Here is a 23,244-nt window from a genome sequence, read left to right as displayed (position 1 = left end):
CCACTTAGGGTACAGTCTCCTCCCCTCCCCCCACTAGATGGTCATTAGCACAAGGTCATTCTTTGACTTTTATCATCCTCAGTTTCTAGCGCAGTATTACCGCGAAGTAGCAAGACTAGTGTGCGTATCTGTGACCACCAGGGGGCACTGTGGCCACACGCCCTCTTCCCCCTCCCTCCGGCGCTACCCGAGAGGGGCGGAGCCAGCGTTGGGCGGAGCCTGAGAGACGCCCAAGGGGAGCAATCCCGGCGGGCCCCGCGCGCGGCCGCGTTTGAATGGCCCTGAGTGGGGCTCGGCCCGGGAGCCCGGGGACGCTCTAGGCTTCCGGGCGCAGTTGGTCAGCGCCAGGGCTCGACTGAGGCGCCGCGGGACGATGAGGCGCCGGTAAGTGGCGGCCGGGCCGTGCGTGCCCCCGCCCGCAGCTGCCCGGCCGGGGCCGGACTTCTTGTGGGGCCTGGCCGCGCCCTGGGCCCACCTGCAGGCCCCGCGGGGCCTCGGCGCGGCCGGTGGCGGGGCTGCCCGGGTCGGGGTCGGGGCGCGAGGCCGCGGTCTCCGGGGCGAACCCCCTGCCCGGCCGCAGCGGGGAAGGTCGGGGCTGCGGCCCCGGGGGCGCGAGGGGGCGCGAGGGGTGCGGGCGGGGCGGGGTGAGGCGCGGACGGGACCTGCTGTCACTGTTGATCTTCGGGTGGAGCCGACATCTGCGGCCCGGGGAGCGGGGAGGACGGGACGCGCGAGGCGACCTGTCGGAGGGCAGCTTTTCCGCAGCCGCCTGGGCCCGGCCGCGATTTCCTGGTGTTCTGGCGGCCTCTCGGTGCCCTGACTGATAAGCTTTTGTCTGGCAGGACAAAAACTGGACATAACTGCATAAGAAATGCCGGTTACAACCTTAAAAGACCTCATTGTGTTTTCTGAAAAGTTGGTCAGTAACCACCTAAGCCTTTTTCTTTGCTCCCAAATGGACTTAAATATGGAGATAACAAAGAGTTGATTTGTTTTCTTGTGGCTTGTCAAGTTCCTTGAAGACAGAGTCTGTCTATGTCAGTTTCCTTGCAGATTAAAAATAAGTTACTGTAACAGAAATTCTGTAATAATCACCAGCTTAGCACCAGCACACATTCTGAGAAACTGGTCCACGTAGTAACTTAAACTTGTAAATAGCTTATCCTGCTTTTTTGTAAAACCAGCTCCAGACTGGAATCAGAACCTTAGACATTGAGGCTTTTTACTTAGGCCAATAACTAATGGTGTAATAATAACAATGGTTACTATTTATGTTGTGCTTTCTGTATGCAAGCCCTGTTTGGAGAGCTTCGATGCGGGACGGATACTGTTGTCCCCATTTGACAAGGAGGAAACTGAGGCACAGAGAACTAAAGTGACATGTACAAGGACACACAGCTAATAATTGCTGGGGCCCACGCAGGCTGGCTTCCAGCGTGTGACTATGCTGCTCTATCTAGTCTGTTGCCTTCTTTGTATGTGGCTTTTTTTTTTTTTTTTAGTTCACAAAGCGCTTTCATTTCATTTACTTCTCTCGGCTTGGATATAATATAGATGTGTGCAAAGTGTATTTGTGCCGATGCATACCCAAACACTATAAAATCGAGTTGTCTGCTCTTGTTGACCACACTTAAGTTTTGTACACTGAGTAAAAAATCCAATCCATTGGGTATTTTAAGATAAATGGAGTTCATAAAGTTCATGTTTGTGCTATAATTAATAGTTTTAAATCCTTTGTATCATTTCCTGAAAGTGTAGAGAACAGTTCAAAACCTACGTGTTCCCAAAAATTTTAAAGGGAAGGAAAAAAAGCCCAACACTAGGTGTTCCCGAAAATATACCATTAAATATTAATGGTTTCATTCTGAAAACGTTTTGAAGGTTACTGAGCATTTCGAATGATTATACTTAACCAACCGCTCCATTAGGTTCAAAAGCAAATTATTCAATAAGAAAACAGCAGCTTACACTATTAACAGCAGTGCATTTAAATTCATTCACCAGTTGTCCAGCTTTTGATTGCCTCTCTGCCCAGCTCAGTGTTAGCACAATAGCTATACAGCAGAAATGTGCCTGAGTAACCTCCCTAAAATTCTGAGGGAGGTTACTCTAATTTGGGGTATGAGATTAACAAACAAACATATATGTGTATATGTAATGCTCTATATTAGTGGGCGTATGCTGAACTGAACTGAGCAAATCAGTAAAGCTTCTGCAGAGAACTGACAATTGAAGGATGGATATAGGCCACTGAATAGAAAAGTATGAATGGGAATTTTAGTGAGGAAACTGTTCAAAGGCTTGGAATTGAGAATGAAAAGGATTCTTCTAGGAAGTTCCTTCTGAGAAAAATAAGATGTGGGCAAGACTGAGGAATGTTTTTTAAGACATATATCAAGAAGTTTAGGCTTGAGAGATATACGTGTGTGTGTGTGTGTGTGTGTGTGTGTGTGTGTGTGTTTGTGTGTATGTATATGAGCAGATAGATATATGATTTTGGAAGTTTTATAACTTTTCTTTTTTTAAAATATATTTTTATTGATTTCAGAGAGGAAGGGAGAGGGAGAGATAGAAACATCAATGATGAGAGATAATCATTGATTGGCTGTCTCCTGCATGCCCCACACAGGGGATCAAGCTGGAAACCCTGGTATAAGTCCTGACAGGGAATCAAACCATGACCTAATGGTTTATAGATCAATGATCAACCATTGATCCATGGAAGTTTTATAACTTTTAAATGTATGACTCTCAACTGGGGGCAATCGGCCTCCTCCCCACACACACATTTGGGAGATGCCGCTGGCATCCAGTGGATAGAGGCCGGGAATGCTACTAAACATGCTGCAATAGGATAGGCCCTTCATAAGAAATAATTACCCCTAGCATCAGTGGCCCTGAGACTGAGAATCACTATTTAAGTTGATTGTTTATGTGGCCAGTTCTGTTTCCATATGCTGTAGATAAGTATGAATGATGAGTTTTAGGAGCATGTGTACAAGCAATAGTAAGTTGGGGAGAAGTGGGCTCAGAGACCTCAAGAAAAAGAAGGCTGTTGTTAGTCCTGGGGAAGGGAGAGACTGGAGGAAATAGGATAAGAGCAATGAGAATAGACAAGGAATGGCAAAATGAGACAATTTTTTAAAAAAGGATTTTTTCTAAGTTTGAAAATAATGTATATTTATGGTAAAAAAAAATTTAGGAAATGTGGATAGAGAAAGTGTGAAAAAACAACACAGTTATAAACTCCCTCAAACAGGAAGAACAACTGTTAACATTTTCATGTAGAGTGGTTCCTTTCAAATCTTATAACTATCTTCTCTTTTATAAAACTAGGATTATACATTTTTCTCCCTGTGGTGGTTGGATGTTTTGTTTTGACTCAGCATATCATGAATATTTCTCATTTTTCATTTGAAAAATGTTCTTTTTAATAGTCAGTCTTTGTTTTTTGTATGTATTCTTTTGAAATTGGGAATTTTGCTTTATATTCACAGGAGACATTTTGAAGGAAGAAATATTAGAATATGATGACTGATTAACTATAGAAAAAAATTAGGGTAAAAGTCTACAGTGTCTCTAAGGTTTTAAATCTGGGAAACTAAAAGAATAGTGGAGCTACTGAAATAAATATACACGCTTGTAATGCTTTTCGTTTTAGGTATGTAAACTGCCATTCACAGAGACACATAATAACATTTTAATGAGGACCCTTGATGCCTATCACCTCACATTCTTCCTAAAACTCCTATAGTAGTTAATCTTCCTTTAATTTTCTTTCCTTTTAATTTTCTTTTCTTTTTTTTTTTTTACTTTTTGTTTTTTTGTACTAAGCTTTTTTTTTTTTTTTTCCAGTTCTTTCTTCGCAAATCTTCCCCTTTCACCTTATTGGAAAGATTTTTAGAAATACATTTTCTGTTAATATCCTAAATAAGGCTCAAGTTTATATTGAATTTTACTTTGAGGATTAAAGGACTAGTTTGGGATTTTTTTTTTAATGTATAGATTGCTACAGTTTATAAGCAAGAGGTGAGTATAATTCTTTGGGGGAGGAGAAATTATCTTTAAAAATGCTTGCCAAGGCCCGGTTGGTGTGGCTCAGTGGTTGAGTTTCGACCTATGAACCAGGACTTCCTGGTTGGATTCTTGGTCAGGGGCACATGCCTGGGTTGCCACTGGATCCCCAGTAGGGGGTGTGCAGAAGGCAGCCAATCGATGATTCTTTTTTTAATATAATATTTTTATTGATTTCAGAGAGGAAGGGAGAGGGAGAGAGAGATAGAAACATCAATGATGAGAGGGAACCATTGACTGGCTGCCTCCTGCACACCCCTTACTGGGGATCAAGCCCGCAACCCAGGTATGTGCCTCTGATCAGAATTGAACCCGGGACCCTTCAGTCCGAAGGCCAACGCTCTATCCACAGAGCCGAACCGGCTAGGGCTCGATGATTCTTATCATTGATGTTTCTATCTCCCTCTCCCTTCCTCTCTGAAATCAATTAAAAAATACATATATTTTTAAATGCTTGCCCAGTGATGGGATGCCTCATAATATCACACCAGTCAGTATTACATTGCTACTTTATCAATCATTATACTTATTCAGTTAACTAGAGGCCCAATGCATGAAATTCGTGCAAGAGTAGGCCTTCCTTCCCCCAGCCACTGGCACTGGCTTCCCTCTGGCATCCAATGACCCAGGCTTCCCTACAGCCTACGGCAGGCACCCAGGACCCAGGCTTTCCTCGCAGCCCTGGCTTCGTCTGGAAGGACATCCGATTTAATTAGCATATTATGCTTTTATTATTATAGATTAAGAACCATTGTTCTTAAGGACTCTAGCATAATCTTTTGTTGATTTTTTTAATTCTCAAAGGGCAATCTGCCCTTATATCAAGGTCTTAGGGTATCCTTCACATACTGATCAGGTACTACAAAAATTAATCACAAGTGTTAATAGATTGGTAATAGATTTGTCCCAAATCATGAAGATAGAGTGTTAAAATTAGTGTAATAGTATATTAACCTATGTTTTTGAGAGTCATCTATCTTATTGGTGTATCCTTTCATACATAGAATCTGTCTATCTTGAAAGCTTCAGAAATATCTTTAGTAGTTAAACAAGGGGTCAAAAAGAATCCTTAAAGGTGACATTGTTTTGTATATGTATTTACATATATTTTCATTTATGAGTTTAAGAAGACAATTAGAAAAGTTTAGAGTATTTTTCCTTCCTGTGAATATTTCCAGAAAAACAGTGGAATGTTCTAAGAGGGAGAGTAAAGGATATTTACCAAAATTTGCTAATAAGATAATCATCTACTTGGCTTAAGAAACTCCAAGTGTTCCCAAAGATTCAGATGTTTATATAGCCATTTAAGAAGAAATGTATAGTATACTATTAGTAAATGTATAGTATACTATTAGTAGTATTTGTTGAAAGTAAAAGTCTAAAAGGGAAACATCTCCCTCTCACCTAATCCCCCAGTCACACATAGCTTCTCTCTAGAAGTGACATTTGTCCCTGGTTTCTTCTATATCCTTCCAAAGATAATCAGTAAATATATAAGCAATCACTCATGTACACATTTTTTTTTTACCTAAGTGGTAGCATACTGTTCTGCACTTGCTCCCCACCCCCTCTTCCAGTATAAAGTCATTGAAAAAATTAAATTTATTGGTCCAAAATCACGATAAAGATGATGATAAACAACCACCTAGCTCTCAGAATTTAGCTAACTTCATGTTCCCATTTTTAATCCCAATTCCTTAATGTAGACTGCTCAGTGGACCTAGTTATTAAAACCGAAGAAGAGGTGGTGGGAATGGTAATTCCCCTTTAGCATCAATTTTATACTTTTTATTTCAGGGTGACTTACTTGGTTATAAGAAAGTTGGAATTCAGTTTGGTCTAATTGATTGTAATGATGTGTTATCATGTTGTACCTACTGAATTTCCAAAAATCTGTGTTTTCATGCTTGACCTGCCTTCCTGAATTTGACATTGTTTCTCAGACCAGCCTTCCATGGGAAACTGAATTAAGAGAAGGTGGTGTGATGAATCATCATTCAGCCAATACAAACACTGTCAGGGTTTATTTCAGGTACTAGGGTTTTGACTTGTTCTGAACATGGAATCAGATTAAGGGGACTTATTTTTATATTTTGAATATTTAATGATTATCAGGCTCTGATGACTTGGTAAATTCATTTCCTATAATAAACCTAGCAAGTGTAGGAGACATTCCAGGTAACTTGGTGGGGTACCCTTTCCCTGGACAGTGCATGAATAAGTACTGCTTGTATTTGTTTCTGTCCTCTTTTTCTTCTTCTCAGTGTTGTTCACTTTCTTCCCCCAGTCCTGCCCTCTCTGACACATTCTTTCAAAATGTTAACTTTAATTAGATTAGAACCTTAGAAGGGATTAAAAAGCTCCAAACAAAACTAAACACTCAATAGAAGATCATTATTCTAGCAGTCTAATAGTGTCTCATATAGCTTATAAAAGCACAGTTAACATTCTCTTTGTCACTTTTAGAGTGCAAGTGTTTGCTGCCTTTGTACAAACTCCCCTCCCCACCCCTTGTAAAATATACCTAAGAAAGAGATGTCACACTTAGGGAATCATGTGATCTTTTGAATCTGGCTTCACATTATTAATCCCAATTGGGATTTTGTTTTTGTTTGTTTGTTTTGAAGTCTTAGGATAAGTTATACCAGCTCTATACTGGGTCACATAATTGTTCAGCCCAACATTTGTTTTGAACACTTGTAATAGTTATGAAAATTAATTGTACACATTGGTTAAAATTTAGTGGAACACCTACTGAGAATCACTAGGCAAGTCCTGCTGTACTAGAAGCTATTACTCTGTAAAATGATTCTATGAATATCTTTGCTTTAAACCATGCTCTTCTACTTCATAGCTTAACTCAAAGAGCAATTTTTCTTCCTAAGCTCTTTAGATAAGTCACCAGGGATATCGGCATGCTTAACATATTGTATTACAATTGCTTGTTTTTGTTTTTTTCCCATTGTAAACCTTGTGGAGATGATGAGAATTTTATTACAGGAAAGGGAAGTTTAAGGGTACAAGCAGAAATGAGGCAGGAAATTACCAGTAGCTATAATGTAGTTATATTATAATACCAAAAATTCAGGTCACTGAATTTTATAATTTTTACAATTATTTTGTTGTTTTTTTTACATAAGAATTTGTGTGTTTTGAGGCTTATGAAACTATGTCCTATTAATGTATTGTTTTCTTATGTTAAAAAAGAAACTTAATCCTTTTATTTAAAATATAATTTTTTTACTGTAGAAAGTTGAAACAGAAAAGTAAATGATTCAACCGTTAATATTACTTTTTAGAAAGAACTTGTATCCTTTGTTTTTTCCCTCTCATGCTACATGTGCACATAACAGAAGAAACAACAAATTTGGAAACTGGTAGTAAAATTTGCTGACATCACAAATCGTGTTTTAATGAACCAAAGGCACTTGCTTCATTAGTGATGTTTATGTATAACTTAATAATACCTAACATATACAGAGTGATTAACCCAGACATTGTGGTAAGATTATTTTACTTAATCCTCACAACACTGCTCTGAAAATAGGAACTTAGGTAACTTGACTAAGATCACATAGCTAGCAAATGGTTAAAGCAGGACTCAGACCCAGGAACTCTGACTCTAGGACTGTGTTTCCCATCACAACATACCACCTAGAGCTTTCAGTTTAATCATATAAGAAAAGTACAACTTCATGTTAAATCTTTCAACAGCAAACTAAAACATGATATTTATTGTATGTCAAATTTTCAAAGGTAAAAAATTGATAATAAGGAATCTTCTGTTATTAAGGACTAGAGGCCTGGTGCACCAAATTCGTGCATGGGGGCGGGGGGCTCTTCAGCCCAGCCTGCAACCTCTTGCAATCTGGGACCCCCTGGGGGATGTCCAACTGCCAGTCCCTGTGGGATTGGGCCTAAACTGGCAGTCGGACATCCCTCTCACAATCCAGGACTACTGGCTCCTAACCGCTCACCTGCCTGCCTGCCTCATTGCCCCTAACCACTCTGCCTGCCTGCCTCATAGCTCCTAACCACTTGCTTGCCTGATTACCCCTAACCACTCGCCTGCCTGATCGCCCTTGACCACTCTGCCTGCCTGCCTAATCGCCCCTAACCGCTCACCTGCCTGCCTGATTGCCCCTAACCACTCGCCTGCCTGCCTGCCTGATCACCCCTAACCACTCCCCTGCCTGCCTGATTGCCCCTAATCACTCTGCCTGCCTGCCTGATTGCCTCTAACCACTCATCTGCCTGCCTGAGTGCACCTAACTGCTTACCTGCCTGCCTAATCACCCCTAACCACTCTGCCTGCCTGCCTGATTGCCCCTAACTGCTTGCCTGCCTGCCTGCCTGATCACCCCTAACCTACTCTGCCTCGGCCCCTGCCACTGCAGCTTTGTCTGGAAGGACATCCGGAATGACATCCAGAAGGTTGTTCGGCTGTCTGGTCTAATTAGCACATTATACTTTTACTAGAAACCCGATGCACGAAATTCATGCACGGCGGGGGTTGTCCCTCAGCCCAGCCTGTACCCTCTCCAATCTGGGACTCCTGGAGGGATGTCCGACTGCCCGTTTAGGCCCGATCCTGGTGGGATTGGGCCTAAATGGGCAGTCGGACATCCCTCTCACAATCCAGGACTGCTGGCTCCCAACTGCTTGCCTGCCTGCCTTCCTGATTGCCCCTAACCGCTTCTGCCTGCCAGCCTGATCACCCCCTAACCACTCCGCTGCCAGCCTGGTTGATGCTTAACTGCTCCCCTGCCAGCCTGTTTGCCCCCAACTTCCCTCCTCTGCCAGCCTGGTCACCCCTAACTGCCCTCTCCTGCAGGGTTGATCACCTCCAACTGCCCTCCCTTGCAAGCCTGGTCCCTCTCAACTGCCCTCTCTTGGGCCTGGTCCCTCACAACTGCCCTCCCTTGCAGGCCGGGTGCCTCCCAACTGCCCTCTCCTGCTGGCCATCTTGTAGTGGCCATCTTGTGTCCACATGGGGGCAGGATCTTTGACCACATGGGGGCAGCTATATTGTGTGTTGCAGTGATAATCAATCTGTATATTACTCTTAGATAGGATAGAGGCCTGGTGCACGGGTGGGGGCCAGCTGGTTTTCCCTGAAGTGTGTCACAGATAAGGGTGGGGGTTCCCTTGGGGTGTGGGGCGGCCTGAGCGAGGGGCCTATGGTGGTTTGCAGGCCGGCCACGCCTCCTGGCAACCCAAGGGGAGGCCCTGGTATCTGGAATTTATTTTCCTTCTACAATTGAAACTTTGTAGCCTGGAGCAGAGCCAAGCCTGGGGCTCCCTCCGAGGGCCAGCAGCCATTTGTGTTGGGGTTATAATTGAAACTTTGTTGCCTTAAGCGGGTGGGCCCGGCCAGGGTGTTCGGAAAGCTTTGCTTCCCCTGTTGCCGGTGGCAACCCTGGCCTGCTCTCTCAAGCTCCATTCTGCCGCCATTTGTTTGAATTTGTTTACCTTCTATAATTGAAACTTTGTAGCTTGAGTGGAGGCTTAGGCCTGCAACGGCTATGGAAAGCTTGGCTTGCTCTGTTACCTGGGAAACCTTGCTCTCTGTGGCTGTAGCCATCTTGGATTGGGGTTAATTTGCATACTTGGCCTGATTGGCTGGTGGGTGTGGCTTGGCTGGTGGGCGTGGCTTATGTAGCAGAGTGATGGTTAATTTCCATATTACCATTTTATTAGAGAGGATTATTATAGATTATTATAGATGTTGATAGTGGTCATTCTCTATTTCTGTTGCAAGGACTCTGGATGTGGAGGGCAGCTGTCCATCTCTGCCACATTTGCCAAGCTTATATTGTTACCAATATAGTAAATATAACAATTTGTTTTTTTTTAGATGTTTTATTTACTTTTTTCCTTTTTTAAAAAAAATAAATCTTTATTGTTCAGATTATTACAGATGTTCCTCTTTTTTCCCCCCATAGCTCCCCTCCACCCGATCCCACCCACCCCATGCCCTTACGCCCCACCACTGTCCTCATCCATAGGTGTAAAATTTTTGTCCAATCTCTTCCCGCACCCCTCATACCCCCTTCCCCCCAAGAATTGTCAGTCCACTCCCTTTTTATGCCCCTGATTCTATTATATTCGCCAGTTTATTCTGTTCATCAGATTTTTTATTCACTTGATTTTTAGATTCACTTGTTGATAGATATGTATTTGTTGTCACTTTGTTGTTAATAATTTTTATCTTTACATTTTTCTTCTTCTTCCTCTTCTTAAAGAATACCCTTCAGCATTTCATATAATACTGGTTTGGTGGTGATGAACTCCTTTAGCTTTTTCTTGTCTGTAAAGCTCTTTATCTGACCTTCAATTCTAAATGATAGCTTTGCTGGGTAGAGTAATCTTGGTTGTAGGTTCTTGCTGTTCATCACTTTTGAATATTTCTTGCCACTCCCTTCTGGCCTGCATAGTTTCTGTTGAGAAATCAGCTGACAGTCGTATGGGTACTCCCTTGTAGGTAACTAACTGTTTTTCTCTTGCTGCTTGTAAGATTCTCTCTTTGTCTTTTGCCCTTGGCATTTTGATTATGATGTGTCTTGGTGTGGTCCTCTTTGGATTGTTTTTGCTTGGGATTCTGTGTGCTTCCTGGACTTGTAAGTCTATTTCTTTCACCAGGTAGGGAAAGTTTTCTGTCATATTTCTTCTAATAGGTTTTCAATATTTTGCTCTCTCTCTTCTTTTGGCACCCCCATAATTCGGATGTTGGTATGCTTGAAGTTGTCCCAGAGGCTCCTTACACTAGCTTCATATTTTTGGATTATTTTTTCTTTTTCTGGTTGAGTGTTTTTTGCTTCCTCATATTTCAAATCTTTGGTTTGATTCTTGGGGTCCTTTGGTCTACTGTTGAATTTCTGTATATTATTCTTTATTTCAGACAGTGTATGCTTAATTTCTGACTGGTCCTTTTCCATTTTTTTTTTTATTTTGGCATTCTCATTAAGATCCTTAAAGGTCTCACTAAGTTCCTCAGAGGTTTCTAGAAGATTCTTGAGTAACCTTATAACTGTGGTTTTGAACTCTATATCCAGTAGTTTGCTTTACTCCATTTCTTTCATTTGTGATCTCTTTCTTTGTCTCCACATTTTGGCTGCTTCCCTGTGTTGATGGAGTGGCTTTGTATGGTAGGTGACCTATAGGGCCCAGTGGTTCCAATCACCTGAGGTGGACACTCTTGGTGCACCCCTTTGTGGGCTGTGTGCACAGTCTTGTTGTAGTTAAGCCTTGATTGCTGTTGGCACACTGGGAGGAATTGACCTCCAGGCCAATTGGCTGTGAGGACCCGCTGTGTCTATAATGGAAGAACTGCTGTGCTGGAGACACCCTTATGGGGCAGGACTTGCTTTAGTGGGGCTTTGCTGCTCACTGAATCTGCCTCTTGAGTGTGTCACTTATGTATGTGAGGAGTTGAAATCTGGTGTCGTCTCACACTGACCACTAGGTACACTGGCTCCTGGATCTCTAAGGAGGTGCAGGTCAGGTACTGTCTGAGGCCACCCAACAGGAGCTACAGCAAGATCTGAAGATTTCTCCTCTTTGCTTGGGGTTTCGAAGTTTTGGAGCTGACCCTTCTGCAGTTTGTTAGGTTAAGCTGTGATAGGGCAGGCCAATCATATGCAAAAGCCGCTGTGCACAGTTTGGGTGGGTTTGTAAATTAGTTGGGGTGGGGTCTCAGGGAATCATAGGGCATGGCAAACAGTGATGGCTGCCAGTCAGTCCTCTCTGCGTCTCCGTGTTTCCGCGTCTCCGTGCCCCACACCCCAGCGCAGTAAACAATGATTCCTGCATGCACCTCAGCAACAGAGCCACCCTCACTTTCCGACCCGATGGCAGACAGTCCTGCTTCTCCCTGTAGGAGTCCGGGTCCCCAGAGTCTTGCCGGAAACTGGAGTTCAAAGCAGTCTGGAGCTTGTGTCTCCCTTCAGATTGAAAAAAACAGCGCACCCAGTCCCTAGCCCGATTCGCGCACCTCCGTACCTCTGCTTTTCTGCGCCTGGTACATCCTACCTGGTCTCAATTTTCTTTTCTCTTTCCTTCTAGTTATAGAACTTCTACTCAGCCAGCTTTCTCGTGGTTCTGGGTGATAGTCATTTTGTCTTTTAGTTGTAGTTTTGTATGGTTGTGAGAGGCAGCACGTACAGGTGTATACCTTATGCTGCCTGGTTTTTTTCTCTAAATATAACAATTTAAAATAGGAGCTTAAAAGCATCCTATCTAATAAAAGAGAAACATGCAAATTGACCGTACCTCCGCTATACCCACCAGCCATGCCCACCAGCCAATCAGGAGCAGGTATGCAAATTAACTCAACCAAGATGGCGGCAGCCATGGAGCTGGAGCGAGCAGGAGGCTTGGGTTGCCCCTGGCGATGGAGGAAGCCAAGCTTCCTGCCCGCCCTGTCCAGCCCTGGCCTCCGTTCAAGGCTACAAAGTTTCAATTATAGAAGATAAACAAATCCCCAATACCTGCTTCCAGCTGGCCCTGGCCTCCGCTCAAGGAGGCGCTAAAAAAAAAAAAAAAAAAAAAAAAAGGAGGGGCTGGGAGCTTGGGTCACCAGGGGCCATGGCCAGCCTGCAAACAGCCATCAGCCCCTCCCCCAGGCAGGCCAGGCATCCCAACGGGACCCCCCACCCTGAAGGGGCTGTGGCCAGCCTTCAAACAGCCATCAGCCCCTCACCCAGGCTGGCCAGGCACCCCAGCGGGGACCCCCACCCTGAAGGGGGCAAGCAGGCCAGCAGGGGCGGACAGTTGGAGGTGAGCAGGCCAGTAGGAGAGGCAGTTGAGGGCGAGCACACTGGCACCGGGGGCAGTTGGGGGTGATCAGGCTGGCGGGGGCGGGCATTTGGGGGTTAGCAGGCCAGTGGCGGGGGGCAGTTGGAGGCGAGCAGGCCAGCAGGCAGAGTGGTTAGGGGTAATCAGGCAGGCAGGCAGTCAGGTGAGCGGTTAGGAGCCAGCAGTCCTGGATTGCGAGAGGGATGTCCAACTGCCAGTTTAGGCCCGATCCCTGTAAACTGGCAGTAGGATATCCTTCGAGGGGTTCCAGATTGGAGAGGGTGCAGGCCGGGCTGAGGAACATCCCCCCCACCCCCGTGCACAAATTTCGTGTCCCGGGCCACAAGTTGTCTTTATAAAAACTAAAACTGTAATTCCTTGGATAGACTGGATGAAGGCAAGTGACTCAAAAACTTCCTATCAAATTTGGTATAGGTTAGAAAGCTAAAGATAAATGAAGTAAAACTATAACCATTTAAGGATTTTGCACTGATAATGCTTTGTGAGTACCATTAAGTTCTTGAGCCATTTAAAGAAAGTTGGAGTAGAAATCATAGATGATGCATATGCATGATTTTTAGATTTTAAATGAAAATGTATTCACTAGCCTGGCTGGTGTGGCTCAGTGGTTGAGTGTCAGTCTATGGCCCAGGAAGTCATGGTTGGATTCCAAGTCAGGGCACATGCCTGGATTGTGAGCTCAATCCCCAGTAGGGGGTGTGCAGGAAGCAGCCAATTCATGATTCTCTCTCATCATTGATGTTTCTCTCTCTCCCTCTCCCTTCCTCTCTGAAATCAATACAAATATATTTTTAAAATATATTTTATTGATTTTTTACAGAGAGGAAGGGAGAAGGAGAGGGAGAGGGATAGAGTTAGAAACATTGATGAGAGAGAAATATCAATTAGCTGCCTCCTGCACACTCCCTACTGGGGATGTGCCTGCAACCAAGGTACATGCCCTTGACTGGAATTGAACCTGGGACCCTTCAGTCCACAGGCCGATGCTCTATCCACTGAGCTAAACCGGTTAGGGCTATAAATACATTTTTAAAAAAGAAATAAAATGTAGCTGAAACTGGTGTGCAGGAGGCAGCTGAATCCATGTTTCTCTCTCGTCGATGTTTCTAACTATCTCTCTCCCTTTCTCTCTGTAAAAAATCAATAATATATATATATATTTTTTTTTAAAAAAGAAATAAAATGTATTCACTAGCGTGACTAAAATTAAAATAATAACATCAAATAAGACTGTGGAGCAATTGAACTTTCATACATTGCTAATGGGAATGTTAAATAATACAATCACATCGGAAAACAGCTTAAGTTTATTTATACCTTAATAAAGCTGACTTTTAAAAATAAAAAAGGTCATCACCACAATACCATTCAACTAAAAATCATTAACAATAACTAATAATAATTATTTATGCTCATCCTCCCTCCCTCCCTCTCTCTCTCTCTCTCTCTCTCTCGCTCTCTCGCTCTCTCTCTCTGTCTCGCCATGTCCTGGAGTGAAGATTGAAAAAAAAAAAAAGTTTGTCAGTTTTCTTAAAATGTTAAACATACACCTACCGGTATGGCCCAACCATTCCACTCATAGGTATTTACCCAAGAGAAATGAAATCTGTTCATACTAAGATTAGTGAATGACTATTTTATAAAAATATGTTTTTATTGATTTCAGAGAGGAAAGAAGAGGGAGATGAGAGAATCATTGATTGGCTGCCTCCTGCACGGCCCCCGCTTGGGAATCGAGCCCTCAACTCAGGCATGTGCCCTGACCAGGAATCGAACCATGACCTCCTAGTTCATAGGTCTACGCTCAACCACTGAGCCATGCCAGCCGGGCAGTGCATGACTATTTATAACAGCTTTCTTGGTAATAGCTCAAACTGGAAACAAATTGTGGTATATCCACACAATAGGATACTGGTTCTGCAGTAAAAAATGAGTGGACTGTTAATACATGTAATGCATGGATGAGTCTCAAAATAAGTATGTTGAGTGAAGGAAACTGTTACCCTCTTTACCCCCCAAAAGAGTATATACTACATGATCCTGTGTTTATATAAAGTTCTAGAAAATGCTAACTATTCTATAGTGACAGAAAGTAGATCAAATGGTTGGGGAAGGATTACAAAAGGGCACAGGAGGAAATTTTTAAAGATGATAGATGAATTCACTATCTTGATTATGGTAATGGTTTAATGGGTGTATACATAAGTATACTTCAGATATGTACAATTTGTTATATGTAGTTAAATTTTAGAGATGTAAACAATTAACTCCTGCCCTGACCAGTTTCGCTCAGTGGATAGAGCGTCACCCTGCGGACTAAAAGGTCCCAGGTTCGATTCTAGTCAAGGGCATGTACCTTGGTTGCGGACACATCTCCAGTAGGAGGTGTGCAGGAGGCAGCTGATTGATGTTTCTCTCTCATCGATGTTTCTAACTCTCTATCCCTCTCCCTTTCTCTCTGTAAAAAAATCAATAAAATATATTTAAAAACAAAACAAACAAATCAATTAACTCCTTAAATCACATATCCAGCCAATATTTAAACCTCCTTGATTTTAAACAGGTTTTTAAAACTAGGATCTAAGCAGTGTCCACTCATTGCATTCAGTTGATACAGTTTCTTTTATTGATTTTCTTTTCCTTTTTTTTTTTTTTTTCTTTGAGCGAGAGAGGAAGGGAGAGAGAGAGAAACATTGATGTGAGGACAAAATATGGATTGGCTGCTTCCTGCATCCCCCCTACGGGGGATGAGCCTGCAACCTGGACATGTACCCTGACTGGGTATGAAACTGGCAATCTTTTGGTGCCCAACCAACTGAGCCATACCAGCCAGGGCAATACAGTCTCTTTTAATCTCAATCAATCTCTCTCTCTCTCTCTCTCTCTCTCTCTCTCTCTCTCTCTCCCCAAAGTATTTGTTGAGGAAACTGAGTTTTGTGTCCCAAAGACTTTCTGTTTTTCTAGATTTATCCCCATAATAGTGTTTATTAGTTTCCTCTTTGTGTTCTGTATCTTGTAGATGGTAATAGGTAGGTGAGACTTGATTATGTTCAGGGTAGATTTTTTTCACAAGAATATTTAATAGTCTTGTTTTATAGTGTTAACTGTGTATCACATCAAGGGCATATAATGTCTGGTTGTTTCCTTTTTTGTGAAGCTAAAGTTGATTAGTGGTTTAGATGTTGTCAAATTGATCTATCCATTATGAAATTTCCCATCAGCTTCTATATCTTCTTTTTTTTTTGCTTTTATTTATGGTCAGATTGAATAATCATTTCTGGGGAAACAAAAGTATGGAAATAAGGAAAGCTCTAGATACTGATATTTTGAGTATATATGGGCTTTGCTATGGTTGCTTAAATAGAGAGCTTTGCTTCATTTCACTTGTACAATTTCCTGTTTGTCTTCAGGACTCAAATCTAGTGTGACCTGAGATATTTTCCAGGATGCTTTGGTGCCTCTCAAATTAGATGCATTGCTGCTGCTTTTTCAGCAACTTATACTGTCTATTCTTTTATAGCACATAATTGTTTTGTATTTATTGAGTTTCTTGTCATCCTTCCCCACTAGGCCATAAGCTTCTTGAGAAATAAGACATGCACTTCTTTGTTTTTCTCATTTATTTTTTATTAAATTTATTGGCATAATATTGGTTAATAACATTATATAAATTTCAAGTGCACAACTTTATAATACGACATCTGTATACTCTTATTTTGTGCTCACTACCTAAAGCCTAATCTCCTTCCATCACCAAATATTTGATCCACTTTAATCTCTTCATCCTTCTCCACCCCCTTTCTCCTCTGTTAACCCCCAATCTGTTGTCTTTATGAGTTTTTCTGTTTGTTTTGTTTAAGATATGTACTTCTTATTCATCTCTTGACATATGATAGGTGCTCAGTAAATGTACGTTGAATTGAATACATATGCTTTCTTTCCTTTAATCATTTAAAAATGAACCTTAAAATACTAGGACTTTGTAATAATCTTCATTTGCTCACTGGAAGATATATATATGTAGTTTTTGTATATATTTAAATTAACTAAGAGTTGTTGAATTGCTTTAGGTTGTGTATATAAAAGTATAAAATCAGGCCCTTCCCACGAGAAGTTTTGCAGTCTAGTTGGCAAGAGGAAACACACCTGGGTCAGTTAGTGCCGATGTCTTACATGTAGGCCTTCAATTACGTATTAATTGTTAAAGTCCTAAGCTATGTGATAATAACTAAGTTCCATTAAAAGGTGGTGAAGGAAGAGATAAGTGAAGATAGGAATCAAGAAATGCTTAAGAGAGGAAGATTTGAACTCAGTGGTTATAGTCAGAGGCTGTGATGAACTAGAAAGTAGGGAAAGGGACTTCTCAGGGAGAAGAAACAATTTGTTTCCATAAAAATCAAGTATTAGGAGAGGCAGAAAGTTTTATAGCAAAAGTTCAGAAAATGTTATAAAGACCTAACGTTATAAAATATCCTTTCTGTGTTCAAGGATGCTTATAGTGAGTTTAGGAGTCCCTACCATTTCCCGTGTCTTTTTGTGAAAGCTTTAATGTGGTTAGTTTAAGATTTTGCCATCTTCTCAAAAACTGACTCCCTTGATCTCTTTAGTTGGATAAAGAAACTGGTGTGGGGAGAGGGGGGTAAATAAGTTAACTACTACCAAATGATTAAAACTTGAGATAATATTTTGAGTGATCAGTGTGATTTCAAAGTAATGGGCAAATTCTGGGGAGAGAAAGAGCACTAATGTTGGAACTTCACAGAGAGATCAAGTGAGTCAGTTTATGAGAAGATGGCAAAAATGTAAACTAACCACATTGAAGCTTTCACACACACACACACACACACACACACACACACACACACACACACACGAAAAAGTGGAGATTCCTGAACTCACTTTACCTTTTGCAACAGCATTGATGGACCTGAGAGTGTTATGCTAAATGAAATAAGCCAGTCAGAGAAAGACAAATACCATATGATCTCACATGTGGAATCTAATGAACAAAATAAACTAACAGACAAAATAGAAACAGACTCATAGGTACGGAGAATAGATTGACAGCTATCAGAGGGGAGGAGAGTTGGGGGGCTGGGTGAAAAAAAGGTGAAGGGATTAAAAAGAAAACAACTAATAGACAACAGTATGATGATTACCAGAGAGAAAGGGGTTGGGGGAAGAAGAAGAGGCGGACGGGTGGATACATGGTGACAGAAAGATACTTGACTTTGGATGGTGAACACACAGTACAATATACAGATGTACAATAGAATTGTACATCTGAAACCTATATAATTTCATAACTTGTTACCCTAATAAATTTAATAAAAGTAGAGAAAAAATTTATTGTCAGCAAGGTTTTTTATTCGTTTGGAGTGAGACAGGGTAAAAACACACACATCTCTACTTTATAGTTGAGGAAAATGAGGCTCAGCTGCTTCCAAGGTCACATAGCTAGTTAAATGGGAAAGGTAAAAATTTGAACATGGGTCTGTTTGACCTAATCTTTTAGCTATACCAGCCTTTAAGGTCAGATGAGTCTTTAATTTTTCACCCAAATAGTGAGTTGTGATAGCTACTGCATAGTGAGCACAAAGCTTTCAGAGAGCTGGGAGAGACATGGGCAACCTAAAGGCCTTTGCAAATTAAGCTTTTAAGGCCCACTGGTATTCACGTGAGAGGACTCACTCCACTTTATTGCACAGAGAGGGCACTGAGGGCATCTACCATCCTCAGGGTCAGACTTAGCCCACATGATTGAATAGAACAAAGAGAAAGCCAGAGGGGCTGGCGTTAGTAATCACCAGTCAAAACATAAATATTCCAGATGCTTTGAGGAACATTTCTGGAACTTCCAGGCCTGAAGTTTCTTAGGAAAAAAAAAAGAATGGATATGGCTCAGTGGAGCCATATTCTGTCATGTGCGTAGCTGAGTGTCCAAGAAGCCTGGTGAAAAACCATGAATGACATGTGCTCTGCACTCCAGTTTTTTAAAGTCAGGCTGTTGATATACATTTACATGAGTTTTAATGTACATACAGTTGTGTGATCACTTTCACAGTCAAGATACAGAACCTGTTTCTCACCACAAAAAGTTGCCTTTTATCCCTTTGTAGTCAATTTCTACCTTCCCCCCAGACTCTGACAACAATTGATATTTTTCTTTCCCTATAATTTTGCCTTTTCTATAATATAAAAATGAAGTTATAGCCCAGCCCTTATAGCTCAGTGGTTGAGCATCGACCTATGAACCAGCAGGTCACAGTTCTATTCCAGTCAGAACACATGCCCAGGTTGCAGGCTTGATCCCCAGTAGGGGGTATGTAGGAGGCAGCCAAGCAATGATTCTCTCTCATCATTGATGTTTCTTTGGATGTCTCTGTCTCCCTCTCCCTTCCTCTCTGAAATCAATTAAAAAAAATTTTTTTTTTTTAATGAAGTTGTATAGTACTTAGCCTTTAGAGTCTGGCTTCCCTCATCCTATCTAATAAAAGAGTAATATGCAAATTGATCATCACTCCAAGACCCAAGATGGCTGCCCCCATGTGGTCAAAGATGGTCATCACAAGATTGCTGGCAGGGGAGGGCAGTTGGGAGCAATTGGGCTGGCTGGGGAGCAATTATGCATCGATCAGGCTGGCACAGGAGAGTAGTTAGGGGGTGATCAGGCTGGCAGGCAGAAGGGGTTAGGAGCAATCAGCCAGGCAGGCAGGTGAGCGGTTGGGAGCCAGCACTCCTGGATTGTGAGAGGGATGTCCAACTGCCTGTTTAAATGGGCAGTTGGACATCCTTCGAGGTGTCCCAGATTGAAGAGGGTGTAGGCTGGGCTGAGGGATACCCCCCGTGCACGAATTTCGTGCACCAGGCCTCTAGTTTCATATAAATATTGAGTGATAATATCAGTAATAACTTACATGTAATCTCATTTTGATCTTCATAACTATATTTCCATTTCACATTTGAGATAACAGATTCAGGATAGAATAAATGACCTGCCAAAGTAACGAGCTAGGACATTATAAACCTGCATCACCTGTCTACACATTCACCCTTAATCTCTCATCTTAATGGAGAGGTAGGCAATATAGTATATTGGTTGAAAGTAGAGGCAATAATGACAATGCCTGGGTTTCAGTCCTGACTAAACTTTATTGCTGTTTGACCTTGGACAAATTATGTAACCTTTCTGTGCCTCAGTTTCGTCACCTATAGAAAGGGCATGATATGCTCATAATATGATAATGACTATGGCAAAAATATAGTAAGTTTTTTTATAAAGGCTAGCTATTATTTTTAATAATATTATTGTTATTTGATTAATACCAATGCAATGGAATTTTCCTGCCTTAAGAAAAACTTCCTGACCTCCCCATATTAAAAAAAAAAAATAGTAGAGGATGTTTTGCTCTTTTTTCCCCCATCTAATTTAAAAAATTATTAATTTCTCTTGGTAAGGTACTTGATTGTGAAGGTTTTCTACATTTAGATAAATAGTTTAGTCTTGGTGTAGTAAATCAATTCCACAAACTATGTTCCTTGGAACATCTGCATCTTTTTATGTATGTTTGGCAGAATTTTTAAAAAAAGGATGGTGGCTAAGTTTGGGACCCAGAGTTAAATAAAATTATGCAGCCTTCTCAGAGACTTTTATTTTAAACTAGAGGCCCAGTGCAAGAAAATTGTGCACTCGGGAGGGGGGGTGTCCCTCAGCCTGGCTTGTGCCCTCTCGCAGTCTGGGAGCCCTCAGGGAATGTCTGACTGATGGCTTAGGCCTGCTCTCTGCAGTCACTCGGACATTCTTAGCGCTGCTGTGGAGGCTGGAGAGGCTCCCGCCACCGCTGCACTCAGCACTCCCCCTGTGGGAGCGCACTGACCACCAGGGGGCAGCTCCACATTGAGCGTTTTCCCCCTGGTGGTCAGTGCACGTCATAGCAACCGGTTGTTCAGCCGTTCAGTCGATTTGTATGTTAGCCTTTTACTAGAGGCCCAGTGCATGATTGAATCATGCATGTGTAGGGTCCCCTACACGCTTTCACTTTTCGCGGTGGAGCTGGGTGCCTGTCCGCTGGTGCACCAGGCCTTTCAGAAGCCTCTGGCTCGGCGGAGGCTTCTGATGAAAGGCCTGGTGCGGGAGCAAACAGGCACCCAGCTCCCCCACTTTCGCTTTCGATCACGGGGGAGCTGGGTGCCTGTCCGCTGGTGCCGGAGCAGACAGGCACCCAGCTCCCCCACTTTTGATGGTCCGCGGCCGCTGAGGGGGGCTGCCGCGGACACCTGGCTACCCTGCCATTGAGAGGCGCAGCTGGGTGTCCGCAGCAGGCCCCCTCAGTGGCTGCGGATCTGGCCATTGAGAGGCTCAGGGCGCGGCTCCCGCCCCCTGCGCCTCTCAACAGCAGGGTAGCCCCCCTCAGTGGCAGCGATCCGTGCCTCTCAATGGCCGGATAGGCCACCCCGAGTCCCGCCCCCCAGCCTCCCGCTGCCCAATCGTGGGCTTAGCGGAGTGATGGTAATTTACATGTTACTCTATTATTAGATAGGATTATATAGGATATATTTATTGATTTCAGAGAGGAAGAGAGAAGGAGAGAGATAGAAACATCAATGATGAGAGATGTTTCTGCACACCCCACACTGGGGATAGAGCCCAAAACCATTTTCCTGAATTGGAATCAAACCGTGACCTCCTGCTTCATAGGTTGATACTCAACCACTGAGCCACACCAGCCGGGCCACAGAGCCTTTTTAATATATTGAATTAATTTTCAAGAAGTAGTTTAGCCCTAGCTGGGTAGCTTAGTTGGTTGGGGCATCGTCTCGATATGCCAAGGGTGTGGGTTCCATCCCCAGTCAGGGTATGTATACAAGAATCAACCAATGAATGCATAAATGAGTGGAAATAATAATAATATAAGAAGTAGTTTAACATGCAGCATATTCAAATTTATTTGAACAGAGTAAAACATCCATTAAAATTTCTTTGAATACTTTAAACATAGTTTGGAAAATTCAGTAGGAAACTATTGGGGATTTGAGGATTTTGCCATGAACACTATAGGCAGTGATAGTAAAGGATGATCTATAGGGGCCAGGAACAGAATGTTGTCAGGAAAAATCAGATAATTCTTACAGTAATTTAGATTTGAAGTGATGAGACTGGATATCTGACAGTGGAAAAGGGAAGGTCAGAATGGATCCAGGAAATATTCTGCAGGAAGATTGAAGAAGATTTAGTGATTGTTGGAAGGAAGGAGAGAGGAGTCAAATTAACTACCAGGTTTCTAGTCTGAGAGAAGATTGATGCCAGTAATTTAAAATGTAGCTAGGAAAGGCAGCTAGTTGGTTTGATATTGGAAGAGGTTGAAAAGATTAGTTTTAGATGTGTTGACTTGGACCCAGCAATGGCAGGTCAGGAAGCTGAATACATAGAAGTTAGTGAAGAGACTAGATCTAGAGAAATAGCTGAAACCATGAAAGAATATTTTTCCAATTTTAGTTTAGAGAGAAAAGAGTCATTGAAGATAAAGGAACCAAAAGGGAGTAAGGGAACAAGGAGAGTCAAGATAGTGCTGTGTCATGTGAACAGAACAATGGCATTGACATGATAAAAATGCTAAATGGTAGATGAAGAATGAGCAGTCTTTAGAGTTGGCTTGGCTGACCTTGATAAGCATTATCATTGTTTAAAGGCTTCCTTATAGCTTTAAGTGACCTTGAAGATGCAATTTTTTCAGAGGAGAGGGCAAAATAAAAGTAAGGTCGTAAAGGGTTAAAAAGAAAATGGAAACTAAAAAGCCCTCATTGTAGAAATTTGGCAGGGAAGAGAAGTGGAGAAAGAGTATAGGCGTTGATAGAGGAAACCTGAGCATGGTTGAAAGCAGGAGAGGAATCAGTTCAAAGGGAGAAATCGAAGATAGAGAGTATATGTGGGAGCTGACACCCAGATGAGGTGAGAAGGCAAGAATTGAGAAAATTAGATGGAGTGCCCTAATTTTGGAAAAGTTAAAATAGATTCTTCTTATAAAATGTTACCCTTGTGTGTTGGCATTTACAATGTTTTCACTTTTTTACTATAAGGGAGTTGAATAACTAAGCTACTTTTTTATAAGATAGTGACTTCATTATGTTAAAAATATTTCTTCAGATTATAAAAATAATTCATGTTCATTGTAGAAAATAGAGAAACCTGTAAGTGAAGAAAAAAATCACCTGTAATTTCATCAGCAATATATAACTTGTTAATGGTTTTATAGAGCCCTTTTGAATTGATTGACTTTATATATTTTTTAAAACCAGGATTATACTATATATTCAGTTTTCTGTTCTGCTTTTGTTTGTTTATTTATTTTAATC

The 23,244-nt window shown here is 42.1% G+C and overlaps 1 protein-coding gene across 10 annotated transcripts in view; it reads left to right on the top strand.

The window, feature by feature from the left end:
- The first annotated feature begins 251 nt into the window (after positions 1–251).
- KATNBL1 (katanin regulatory subunit B1 like 1) overlaps positions 252–23,244 on the top strand; it is an 86,980-nt gene continuing 63,987 nt past the window's right edge. For 9 of the 10 annotated variants that reach the window (XR_008556149.1, XR_008556152.1, XR_008556151.1 and 6 more), the window contains exon 1: positions 252–384. Coding sequence is in view for 1 of the 10 variants with exons in the window: in XM_054716385.1 (XP_054572360.1) it covers positions 374–384 (11 nt within the window). In the remaining 9 variants the exon portion in view is untranslated. Of the gene's footprint in view, positions 385–1,307; positions 1,383–23,244 lie in introns of those variants that run through there. The other variant, XM_054716383.1, reaches the window with a different exon arrangement.

This window comes from Eptesicus fuscus, chromosome 5 (genome assembly GCF_027574615.1).
Source record: "Eptesicus fuscus isolate TK198812 chromosome 5, DD_ASM_mEF_20220401, whole genome shotgun sequence".
Taxonomy (NCBI): Eukaryota; Metazoa; Chordata; class Mammalia; order Chiroptera; family Vespertilionidae; genus Eptesicus; species Eptesicus fuscus.
This window is presented reverse-complemented; position numbering and strand designations above follow the sequence as displayed.